Here is a 12943-nt window from a genome sequence, read left to right as displayed (position 1 = left end):
TGGTTACAGGATACAGATGAAGTAGACCATGTAGTTCTTATTCATCAAGAAGCCCACACTCTTGTTGGGAAAGCAAACTAGATCAGTCATTTCCGTTGCTCAGTTGTGTCCAACTATTTGCAACTCTGTGGACTGCAGCACGTCAGGCTTCCCTGCCCATCACCAACTCCTGGAGCTTGCTCAAACTCATGTCCATCGAGTCAGTGATGCCATCCATCTGATCATCTATCGTCCCCTTCTCCTCCTGCTTTCAACCTTTCCCAGCATCAAGGGTCGCATCAGGTAGCCAAACTATTGGAGTTTCAGCTTTAGCATCAGTCCTTCCAATGGACACCCAGGACTGATCTCCTTTAGAATGGACTGGTTGGATCTCCTTGCAGTCCAAGGGACTCTCAAGAGTCTTCTCCAACACCGTAGTTCAAAAGCATCAATACTTCAGCACTTAGCTTTCTTTATAGTCCAACTTTCACATCTATACAAGACTACCAGAAAAACCACAGCCTTGGCTAGATGGACATTTGTGGGCAAAGTAATGTCTCTGCTTCTTAATATGCTGTCTAGGTTGGTTATAGCTTTTCTTCAAAGGAACAAGTGTCTTTTAATTTCATGGCTGCAGTCAACATCTGCAGTGATCTCGGAGCCCAAGAAAATAAAGTCTGTCACTGTCTCCATTGTTTCCCCATCTATTTGCCATGAAGTGATGGGACCGGATGCCATGATCTTCATTTTCTGAATGTTGAGCTTTAAGCCAGCTTTTTCACTCTCCTCTTTCACTTTCATCAAGAGGCTCTTTAGTTCCTCTTCACTTTCTGCCATAAGGGTGGTGTCATCTGCGTATCTGAGGTTATTGATATTTTTCCTGGCAATCTTGATTCCAGTTTGTACTTCATCCAGCCTGGCATTTCTCATGATGTACTCTGCATATAAGTTAAATAAGCAGGGTGACAATATACAGCCTTGAGGTACACCTTTCCCAATTTGGAACCAGTCTGTTGTTTCATGTCCAGTCCTAACTGTTGCTTCTTGACCCGCATACAGATTTCTCAGGAGGTATGTCAGGTGGTCTGGTATTCCCATCTCTTTAAGAATTTCCCACAGTTTATTATGATCCACACAGTCAAAGGCTTTGGCATAGTCAATAAAGCAGAAATAGATGTTTTTCTGGAATTCTCTTTCTTTTTCTATGATTGCCAAAGGATGTTGGCAATTTGATCTCTGGTTCCTCTGCCTTTTCTAAATCCAGTTTGAACATCTGGAAGTTCTTGGTTCATGTACTGTTGAAGCCTGGCTTGCAGAATTTTGAGCATTACTTTTCTAGGGTGTGAGATGAGTGCAACTGTGCAGTAGTTTGAACATTGCTTGGCATTTCCTTTCTTTGGGATTGGAATGAAAACTGACCTTTTCCAGTCCTGTGCCCACTGCTGAATTTTCCAAATTTGCTGGCATATTTGAGTGCAGCACTTTCACAGCATCATCTTTCAGGATTTGAAATAGCTCAACTGGAATTCCATCACCTCCACTAGCTTTGTTCATAGTGATGTTTCCTAAAGCCCACTTGACTTAGCATACCCAGATATCTGGCTCTAGGTGAGTGATCACACCATCGTGGTTATCTGGGTCATGAAGATCTTTTTTGTACAGTTTTGTGTGTATTCTTGCCACCTCTTCTTGATATCTTCTGCTTCTGTTAGGTCCATACCATTTCTGTCCTTTATTGAGCCCATCTTTGCATGAAATGTTCCCTTGGTATCTCTCATTTTCTTGAAGAGATCTCTAGTCTTCCCATTCTGTTGTTTTCCTCTATTTCTTTACACTGATCACTGAGGAAGGTTTTCTTATCTCTCCTTGCTATTCTTTGGAACTCTGCATTCAAATGGGTGTATCTTTCCTTTTCTTCTTTGCCTTTGGCGTCACTTCTTTTCTCAGCTATTTGTAAAGTCTCCTCAGACAATCATTTTGCCTTTTTGCATTTCTTTTTCTTGGGGATGGTCTTGATCCCTGTCTCCTGTACAATGTCACGAACCCCAGTCCACAGTTCTTCAGGCACTCTATCAGATCTAACCCCTTGAATCTATTTGTCTTTTCCACTGTATAATCATAAGGGATTTTCTTTAGGTCATAACCTGAATGGTCTAGTGGTTTTCCATACTTTCTTCAATTGAAGTCTGAACTCAGCAATAAGGAGTTCATGACCTGAGCCACAGTCAGCTCCCAGTCTTGTTTTTGCTGACTGTATAGAGCTTCTCCATCTTTGGCTGCAAAGAATATAACCAATCTGATTTCGGTATTGACCATCTGGTGATGTCCATGGTGTAGAGTCTTCTCTTGTGTTGTTGGAAGAGGGTGTTTGCTATGACCAGTGGGTTCTCTTGGCAAAACTCTGTTAGCCTTTGTCCTACTTCATTTGGGCCAGGTGTGGGCACCAAGGTGGCAAAGAGCGGGTGGCATGGAGGTGCTGGGTTCAGCAGGAGCAGGCCAGGGGCAAACCCCTGATGCTCCCTGGTGGTACAGTGGTTAGAATTCGCCGCAGCCCAGGTTTGATTCCCGGTCAAGGAAGCCTTTCTTCTTCCTCTCCCCCTGCCACCTACTGATCTCCCTGGCAGAACCCTACCACCCTATTAGCTCATGCTTGCTCTGCCAGCCTCAGTGCTGTGACAGCAGCCCCCTGGGGCCCTGCAGCTCTAGCCCAAGCATGGTCAGGCCACCTCCACTGTTCCCCAGGACAAACCTTTTGGCCACAGTGGCAACCTTGCCCACTCCAAGCTGTCCACCACCAGCTTCTTCCTTCTCGGATGCCCTCGCCACTGCTTGGACTCTCAGCAGCACCGCTTCCACCATGACCCACCTGGGGCCTCCCAATGCCTGCCTTCCTCCCTGCTGAGGGGCTGTAGCTGGTGCCCCTCGTGGCTGTAGTGATGCTCCTGGGCTTGTGCTGGGGCCCCTGCTGTTGTGGTGTAAGGAGGTGGGGATGGGTAGGGTGGGGTTAGGGGTGGGCTGGGGTGTGGCCATGGGTGTGAGCAGCTGCACGATGGTGGCCACAGCGGAAGGTGCGGGAGGAGTATCTACATCTACAGGTGGGGCCAGTGGCCATGAACACACCTTCCTTACCACATGCCTCATGCCAGCAACCGCTATGGGAGGCTCAGCCACTGTGCCAGGTCCTGGGCTGGCTGTGACTCTCATGCGCTGGTGGTGGCTCCAGGAAGGTCCTGGTCTTAAGTGGGCTCTGGGAGGCAGACCCAGGCACCCAGGAGGCATAGGTGTGACGATGAATGTGGACCTGTGCTGGCAGTCACACCGCCACGCAGTGGAAGGAAGAGAGCACACAGATACCAGTGGGGCCAGCCGGGAAAACCTTGCCAACCGGATGGGAGGCTGTAGGTGTGCTCTAGGCAGAGATGCCTGCCAGGGTGGACTACCTGACCAATATGGTATTCCACCTGCCTGACCACAGCTCTCAGGCCTACGACAGTGAGGCAAGATTTACCCAGAAGACCTCCCTCCCCACTCCTAACCAAAGGTGGGTACGCGGGCACACACACACACACCCCTCACCTAGTTATGACATCCAGTAGTTCCCCATTCCCTCCAAACTGTCTGTCTATCCAGGATACACTCCATCCCCTCTCCCCAACCTGTCATCCACTTCCCCTAGGAATTCTCCCCAGGGGTAATGGCACACCACAGTCTCCTTTTAGCCCAATCTTGGGCTCCTCTATCACCAAAGGGTTTCATGTCTGTTTACAGACTGTTTTCTTCAGAGGTGAAGTGGACAGCCGATGAAGTGCACCAACATGAGGCGACGGCGGAATCCCCTGCGGAAAAGGAGCCCCCGTGGGCCGATGGGTGCTTGCCATCGCTGCAGGAGGTTTCCTCAACAGCTCTGCTGGGGCCTTGGGCGTCAGTGTGGATCGGTGACAGTGTGGGACGAAGGTGCTTGTGGCCGTGGTTGCTGGCCACCCCACGTGTGTCAGGGCATGGAGCAGAATGATCACATAGGAGAGGGGGCGGCGGTGAGCCGGGTGCTGGGACGCAGGACTCGGGGTGCTTGGATGTGTATAAATGCGTATAAAACAATGACTGACATGTCACACAGAGCAGCAGGAGTTTTCGTAGAATAGATCAGAGTAGGGAAAGTCAGTGCAGTCTGAGACACCTGAAGGGGAAATTATGGGAAAGGTGTAATTCAGCTGTGGTTCCCCCCAAAAAAACACCAGGGCAAAGGAAAGGCCTCCAAGTGGAAGGAAAATGGTGAATAAACACAGAAGAGTGAGAAAGGAAGTGGGGAGTGGAGGGGGCGGGGCTTGTACAAACCTGACTTTCGATTGGTTCAGATACACCGATCAGGGGGTTTTACTGGACAATCCATTTACTGGACACACAAAATTATAAGCTACTTTACAAACATCGTTTTTCTTTTAAGCTACAGATGATGACTAGTAATTCCTTCAGGACTAGCTTTTCTTAGGAGAAAACAATATTAATAATAAACATGTCAAGTGCATGTCAAGAGAGGCTTCTGTGGCCCCTTAGGCAGCCTTAAAGTCCTCTGCTTTTCCACTTACCCACCACACCTTTTCCACAATCCCAAAACTCCAGAAGTTCTGAAAAACTTAAGTTCTTTTCCCTAACTTGTTTTGTAGCAAAATCTTTCCTGAACTAATGAAAAGCTATTTATAGTCTTTATTCCACTTAGTGCAAATATCCATTCCTTTTGCTGTAGAAATAATCACAGATTATGGGGCACTACCCTAGATCCCACTGGAATGTTCTATAAATTACAATATATGTACCATATCATCATTCTGAATTCTTAAACTTTTAAATTTTGAAATACAAGGGTCTCCAATAAGGGCTTGTGGACCTAAAATTCTTCTTTACATCCTAGATTTATGCTGTCTGTGAAAAAAGGGTTTGCTATGTAGCACTGAGTTAAAGGGCTTCCCAGGTGAATCAGTGGTAAGGAACCCGCCTACCAATTCAGGAGACACAGGAGACGCAGGTTCGATCTCTGGGTCTGGAAGATCCCTTGGAGAAGGGAGTGGCAACCCACTCCAGTATTCTTGCCTGGAGAAATCCATGGACAAAGAAGCCTGGAGGGCTGCAGACCAGGGGTTTGCAAAGAGTCGGACAAGGTTGACGGCGCGGGCGCGCGCGCGCACGCGCGCGCACGCGCGCGCACACACACACACACACACACACACACACACACACTGATTTAAAGGGAAATTTCATTAGTGATTCTAGGTTTCCAACTGAATGGTTGCTTAAGTCTCAGAGGATAAGAATGCTCAGAAAGGGCTTCCCTGGTGGCTCAGTGGTAAAGAACCTGCCTGCCAATGCAGGAGACACAGGATCGATCCCTGATCTGGAAAGATCCCACGTGCCGCAGAGTAACTAAGCCCATGTGCTACAACTATAGAGCCTGTGCTCTAGAGCCAGGAGCTGCAGCTGCTGAAGCCCACAGGCCCATGCTCCTCACGAAGAGAAGCCACTGCCATGAGAAGGCCGCGCACTGCAGCCAGAGTGTAGCCTCTGCTACTGCAACTAGAGAAAAGCCTGCCCAGGAAAAAGACCCAGCACAGCCAAACTAAAAAAGAATGCCCAGAAAAAAAAGCACCCACCACAGACTTCCTGGTTCCACACACTCTCCCTCCGCCCAATTCCCAGGGAAGCTATCTTTAATAGTCTGCTAATGCCAAGGGAGTTAAAAGGGGGAGGCTTCTCTTCCTTGGCACTCAGGCTAGCAGGCAACAGTGGCTGCTCTAGGGGAATGAAGCCTCCATCATCATCTCAGGTGTCAGACTTCCACGTGTTTTCAAAGCATAGCAGCAGAGGCCACCACGGCTGCTCTGATTCCCCTTGCTGAGTTTTGTTTATATCTATCAGTACAGGAAAATGCTGCTGATTTGGGCTGTCACCCATCCCATTAAGCGAAATCAAGGAAGGGGGCTGCGTAACCCCAAGGAGGAGCCAAGCTCCAGTCAACACCCTTGCGAAGCTCCCTCTGTGACCGACTTTCGGCTTTCAGAACGACTGCTGCTCTATTAGAAGAGAAAGTTGCGCAAATTTCCCAGAGAAATGTGCAGCATCTGTTAGAGAAATCTACATCTTAGCCTAGTTAAAAGAGCACACAAAAATCTTCAAGCTTTTCAGAAACAGTGAGGGAGAAAAGACGAACAAACACATCCTCTTAAAATCTGCAAACACCATCTTTCATTCAGCCTAAAAAGCCCAGCCAGGGCCCAAGGTCAAGGTCCAGAGTCCATGTGTCTGTGATCTGGGGCTCTCACTTCTCCCCTCCTTAACAAGATGCTCTGTCAGGGCACCTTGAAGCAGGACCTCGTGCAAGTCTAGCTTTGCTAGGCCTCTGACACAAGTGACACAACACCGAGGATGCCAAGCGCAAAGCCACTGAACTGAGACAATTGGCCCCAAATCCTTAAGCCTCTGCGTCTGCTCCAAGAAGAGGCTACTGACTTCTCTAAAGATTCTTCTCAAGAATGAGCCATTTAAAAAAAGAGTTAAAAAAAATTTTTTTAAAGAATGAGCCACCAAATGATAACCTTATCTTTGTTCACAATGTGGCTCTGAGGCCAGTCTCTACCTTGTGGCCTCTATACCTGCTTCACATAGGGCCAAGTGTGGTGTTTTGCACATAGTAGGTGCTCAACAAACATTTATGGAATAAAGGAAGAATAAACCTATAAAGCTTTGGGAAAATCACATACTCTTTGGATAGATGCTCATTTTTTTTTGAGGACAGGAACAGACAGGTGTAAGGGAGTCTGCTAAATTCTACAGGTATAAAGGAATGGTTTTAGAAACATGCCAAGACCAACAGAGCTTATTCCTTCGTTCATTCACCCAACAAATATTTACTGAACTCTCATGTGCCACCCAGTGCCAGGTTCTGAAGACACATAGCAGAAGCTCACCACCCTCATGGAACTTACAGCGAAGTAGCTAAAAACAGAGGCTTTGCAGTCAAGCTTTCAAACCCCAGCTCTATTACTTAATGAGAAAAGCTACAAAGGGAGTTTATTGTGCTCTGGTTCCTCGTCTTGAAAATGGAGATAAGAGTGATACTGTGCAGGGGCTCTGTGGGGCCCTGCATTTCTTTGATTATAGAAAACAGCCTTCACCCAGCTTCCATGACCCTCCCTGAGTTCCAATGGGCAGATTCAAGCAGCTGTTAATCAGGAAAGGAAGGAATGGAGGGAATGCGAGACCAGGGAGAAACAAAGTCAAGAACAGTGTTGGGGCAAAGTCCTGTGTACCCATCAACAGACAATATCTTTCAGCTATTTTGCAGATACTGAGATAGGCCTCTGGATCCCAATTCTCTGGTCTCTCACTGGTCTGGGGTCAGGCTCCATGTGCTAAGCTCAAAGCCATGGCGAGTTCTAGCCCAGTGATTTACAACTAAAATTAAACAAACAAAACGGACAAATAACATTAACTAATGTTCACAAAATAGATATTTTAGTGCCTGCTAAATGTGTGTGTGTGTGTGTGTGTGTGTGTGTGTGTGAGGCACTGCCCTAAGTTCTTTACAAGTACGACTCACTCACTCCTCCCAATCTCCCTATGAGGTGTGTCCTGTTATGAACTCAGTTTACAGAAGAAAAATGGAGCTACAGAGAGGCTAGAAAAAGTGCCCCAGGTAACAAACCAGGACAAGGCCAAGCCATGATTCACACCTACATGACGGTATCCCAGGGCTCAACTCTGATCACAACTCGGTAACACAGAAAAATACAAATACACACTCAGTCCCGGCCCACAAGAGGTTCATAACTCAATAAGGGATGTAGACACTGGAATTTGGCCATGAAAATCACAAGTCACGGCTTTATCTTTGTGATTCTCCTCACACAACAGCTATACATCCTGCACCAAGTCCAGTTGGGAACTTCTCGCTAATGAATGAAACAAAACTGGTCACAACCGAAACAGGAGGACGATTACACAATCTCTTTCGGAGAAAACATTTCCTCATTCTTAAGTGAATACTGAAGGGCTAAACCAGAAAGAACGAATCTTGTATACCGAATACAGCTCAATTTAAGAAAAATAAAGCTAAATAAACACAGGACACATCTATAGCTCAAGAGACAGCATTTCTCACATCTAACTAAATACAGGACAGGAAAAAGTGACATCATATCTGAAATTCTAGGAAATTCATTGTAATAGTTGCTAATCGGAACTTTCTTGGATGCTCTTCCCATAAAACTTACCATAGTAACATTTAAATATATATACATTTATTTTTACTTATTTGGCCACACCATGTCTTAGTGGTGGCACACAGGATCTTTGATCTTTGGGGGACATGCAGGATCTTTAGTTAAGGGGAGTGGATCTGGTTTCCCAATCAGGGATTGACCCAGGCCCCCTGCACTGGGAGCAGAGTCGTAGCCACTGGGCCACCAGGCAAGCTCCACCATGGTAACATTTTCAGTGAGCCTAAAAAACACAGTTCTGACTCATTCTAAGAGAATGTTGAGAAGCTGCAAAACTGTGGAAATAAAACGATCAATCCTTTTGAGAAAGAGATAAATAATGAAACCAAATTTTATTGCACTTATATAAGCTCTTCTCATTATTTTTTGATACATCACCAGTGATTGATTCAGTTCGAGTCAGACATCCAACAGCTGAGCAAATGAATCCATTCAGATCCAAACAAGGATAAACAAGTAGTATAGACTCAGGCCAATAACCAAAGTCCAGGGTGGCAGAAACATTGCATCTAAATGAGCACAAATTTATCCTATTTTTAATATTCCCCAGAAAAGCTTTAAAGATCTATCTAGGTGAAATGATGGGGCATCTGATAATACTGAAGCCCAGAAAAACCTTCCATTTTTAACCCCTCCTTGGATTTCAGGACTCCTTCCTGCTGCAGCATCTAGCATGGAAAGACAAGACAGAACCTCCCCAACTTTCACAAAATTCGCCTTTGTGCCAGAGGCAGCACTATGGGTTCCTCCTACTCCCTTTCATTTTCCTCCTGACACACAGCTAGACTCAGTTCCTTGTCTACTGTGGTTGGATGGGGCCATGAGCTCTAACCAAAGGACTGTGGGTAGAAATGATACATATCACTTTAAAGCCTGTCCCTAAAGTCCTTCTGAGCTCTTCCTCTCACTTCTGTCATTCACCAGCCAAACATAGAGGATCCAAAGACAACTCCAAGCCCTCAGATGATGACACCACTGATGTACACCTACAACAAAGCTCCCCAGCCCCATCCCCACCAGACATGAGTAAGAAACTACCCTTCCTGTGTGAAACCACATTTTTGGGCAGTGGTTTGTTAAGCAGCAGCTAGTGTTGATGCCTTTGATGAATACTGCTTGTGTGTGCCTCGATCTCACCGTGGAGCATCGACTCATCTGGGGCACCCACACCTACCTGTGTCATTGCCAATGCAGTCAATTATCAGGCAGATTCCCAGGGGCTTGCTCTGCATCTTATATCTCTCTTCTACTGTGTGCTGGAAAGGAAAGCAGGGATTGTCAAAGAAGCTAAACATTGTTCTCTTACCTCAAGGTCCCACCCATACTATCTTTTCTTTTGGATTTCCTTAAATTTCCTTTTGGCAGATGAGTTACTCAATAGGCACAGGCTGAAGTCACCACGACTGACATTTCCCTTCAACATCAACCAGTTATTTTAGTTTCTAATTAATTTTAATGAAACCTGCAGTCCCTTTACACATTAGCTTTGTGAGACAAAGATAACGTAAAACACAGAGAAAAGATGGGTCATAAGTTTCCATAGCAACCTGAGTTTGTACAAGTGATATTTTTCCAAACCAACGCAAAAGGAGGCCTTCTATTGCCTTCTGTTACAGAGAAGACGTACCAGCATAGAAAAAGTCATAACAAGTCAAGGTTCAGGGTCACTGCTTACTTATTTACTCAGCAATCACTCAGCTGAGAAGAGAAATGCCACTTTGGAATTTTCCTGTATTCCAAAGTTCACTAATGCAATCCACTTCAACATCTGTTTCTTTGCTACATCCAAGGTTCCCCTTTAGAACAGAAGCGTTCTCAGAATAGCATCCTCAGCATCGTACTGTCACAAAGAATTCTTAATAGACAGCTATTTGTAAAGCCATCAGTGTTCTCCACAGATACTGTGCTTATACTACCAAGTCAGATCATTTATTCTGTACCTGAGGCAAAAATGCTCCTGATTCCTGAATGGGTCTCTTCACTGGTTCTCCTGGGGGTGAGAGAGAAATCATTTACAAAACTGAAGAACCAAGACTGTTCCTAGTCCCTACTAGCTTTTATGTCACACCTGTTCTCTTTCCCGATTTTCTTCCCCTCTTCTATCTCTTCTTTCCCCAGCTATACTCAGCCCCAAGCTTCTAACCTCCCTCACACTGAAACACTTAACTGATAACAAAACACAAGTCCCCATGCTAAACAGGCTTTGTGTAGAAAAACCACCTAAATAGAAGTGAAAGATGGTTCTCCCTTGCCCTTTTCCAGGTAAGAGCCCAGTGACAGGGGAATTTTTAACCTGATAGGGAGAATCTGATAAACTTACTTCCCAACATATCAATAGCTTTACTGCATGTGCTGAAATTGCACACAATGCCTCAAGGGAACAGCCTTAGAGACTCAGAGAAGGAAAAGCTTTTGTGAGTTAGCCACTTAACAAAAGAGATGGCCATGTTTTCTTAATCCAGGGTCAATGGAAAATTGTAAAATAAAATGTCAATGGCAAGATATTGCACAGTGGGCTTAGCAAATGTAGATGAGCCTAAAGCAAAGTAGATAAAAAATGACTTTACTAGTCCCAGGGAAGTGGAGAAACCACCCATTTTGAAGCCATGAAGAGCTGGCTGAAACCCTAGCACCATTACTGATAAGCTCTGTGATCTGGGGCAAGTTTCTTCCCGAAGTCTCAGGGTTTGTTGGGGTTTGGTTTTGTCTTGTTTTGTTTTTTAATCTCTGAGATGAGCACCTGATTTATAAGATTGCTGCAAAAATGAGGAATTATATCTAAAGATAGGCAAAGGAAATGCCAGTGTTGGTCAAGTCTGGGGAAATGAGCACTTTCAAATGGTAATGCTGTATAAGCTGAAACAGACTTTTTAAGGGATAATTAGCAATACCCTTTAAACCAATGCTCTGCTTCTAGAAGTTTATCCTAAGGAAATAACAGAACAAGTGTGCAAAAATGTCATGGAGAGGTACTGAAGGACTGTTTGTAATGGCCCTAAGCTAGAAAGAGCCTGAAAGTCTACTAACAAGAAACTGGTTAAATAAATAATGGTACATAGAATACTATGCAATGTTAAAACAAATAACAGAGATTTTATGTACTTGACATGAAAAGATATGCAGGATATATTAAGTGAAAAACAGATTGCTGAATAATATGTTTAATATTGAGCCAATGTACTTAAAATCATGTAATTGTGTGTGTGTATTACATATACTTACTAGAGGTACACGGATCAAACGTTAATAGTGGTTATGTCTGATACTCAGAATTAAGAGGAAGTTTTCACTTTTTTATATTTTAACAATCATGGCTGAACAGAATTAAAGAAAACACACAAAATAATTTATGTAACATGTCCATCTCAGTTCAGGGTACTTCAGTTCAGTTCAGTTGCTCAGTTGTGTCCGACTCTGTGACCCCATGAACGGCAGCACACCAGGCCTCTCTGTCCATCACCAAATCCTGGAGTTTACCTAAACTCATGTCTATTGAGTCGGTGATGCCATCCAGCCATCTCATCCTCTGTCATCCCCTTCTCCTCCTGCCCCTATTCCCTCCCAGCATTAGGGTCTTTTCCAGTGAGTCAACTCTTTGCATGAGGTGGCCAAAGTATTGGAGCATCAGTCCTTCAGCATCAGTCCTTCCAATCAGTCCTTCCAATGAACACACAGGACGGATCTCCTTTAAGACGGACTGGTGGGATCTCCTTGCAGTCCAAGGGACTCTCAAGAGTCTTCTCCAACAGCACAGTTCAAAAGCATCAATTCTTCTGCACTCAGCTTTCTTCACAGTCCAACTTTCACATTGATACATGACCACTGGAAAAACCATAGCCTTGACTAGATGGACCTTTGTTGGCAAAGTAATGTCTCTGCTTTTGAATATGCTATCTAGATTGGTCATAACTTTCCTTCCAAGGAGTAAGTGTCTTTTAATTTCATGGCTGCAATCACCATCTGCAGTGATTTTGGAGCCCCCAAAAATAAAGTCTGACACTGTTTCTACTGTTTTCCCATCTAATTCCCATGAAGTGATGGGACCAGATGCCATGGTCTTCGTTTTCTGAATGTTGAGCTTTAAGCCAACTTTATCACTTTCCACTTTCACTTTCATCAGGAGGCTTTTTAGTTCCTCTTCACTTTCTGCCATAAGGGTGGTGTCATCTGCATATCTGAGGTGATTGATATTTATCCCAGCAATCTTGATTCCAGCTTGTGCCTCTTCCAGCCCAGCGTTCCTCATGATGTACTCTGCATATAAGTTAAGTAAGCAGGGTGACAATATATAGCCTTGACGTATTCCTTTCCCTATTTGGAACCAGTCTGTTGTTCCATGTCCAGTACTAACTGTTGCTTTCTGACCTGCATACAGGTTTCTCAAGGGGCAGGTCAGATGGTCTGGTACTCCTATCTCTTTCAGAATTTTCCACAGTTTGTTGTGATCCACACAGTCAAAGGCTTTGGCATAGTCAATAAAGCAGAATTGAACTTTTGCTTTTTCGATGATCCAGCGGATGTTGGCAATTTGATCTCTGGTTCCTCTGCCTTTTCTAAAACCAGCTTGAACATCTGGAAGTTCACGGTTCATGTATTGCTGAAGCCTGGCTTGGAGAATTTTGAGCATTACTTTACTAGTGTGTGAGATGAATGCAATTGTGCAGTCATTTGAGCATTCTTTGGCATTGCCTTTC

At 44.9% G+C, this 12943-nt stretch overlaps 1 protein-coding gene across 11 annotated transcripts in view; it reads right to left on the bottom strand.

Annotated features, from left to right (window-relative positions):
* CFLAR (CASP8 and FADD like apoptosis regulator) overlaps positions 1-12943 on the bottom strand; it is a 61198-nt gene that overhangs the window by 13295 nt on the left and 34960 nt on the right. For all 11 annotated transcript variants that reach the window (XM_069578007.1, XM_069578009.1, XM_069578006.1 and 8 more), the window contains 2 exons: positions 10190-10239; positions 9424-9505 (listed from right to left, as the gene is read on the bottom strand). In XM_069578007.1, the coding sequence (XP_069434108.1) occupies positions 9424-9505; positions 10190-10239 (132 nt within the window). The remainder of the gene's footprint in view (positions 1-9423; positions 9506-10189; positions 10240-12943) is intronic.

This window comes from Ovis canadensis, chromosome 2 (assembly GCF_042477335.2).
Source record: "Ovis canadensis isolate MfBH-ARS-UI-01 breed Bighorn chromosome 2, ARS-UI_OviCan_v2, whole genome shotgun sequence".
NCBI classification, from domain to species: domain Eukaryota; kingdom Metazoa; phylum Chordata; class Mammalia; order Artiodactyla; family Bovidae; genus Ovis; species Ovis canadensis.
This window is presented reverse-complemented; position numbering and strand designations above follow the sequence as displayed.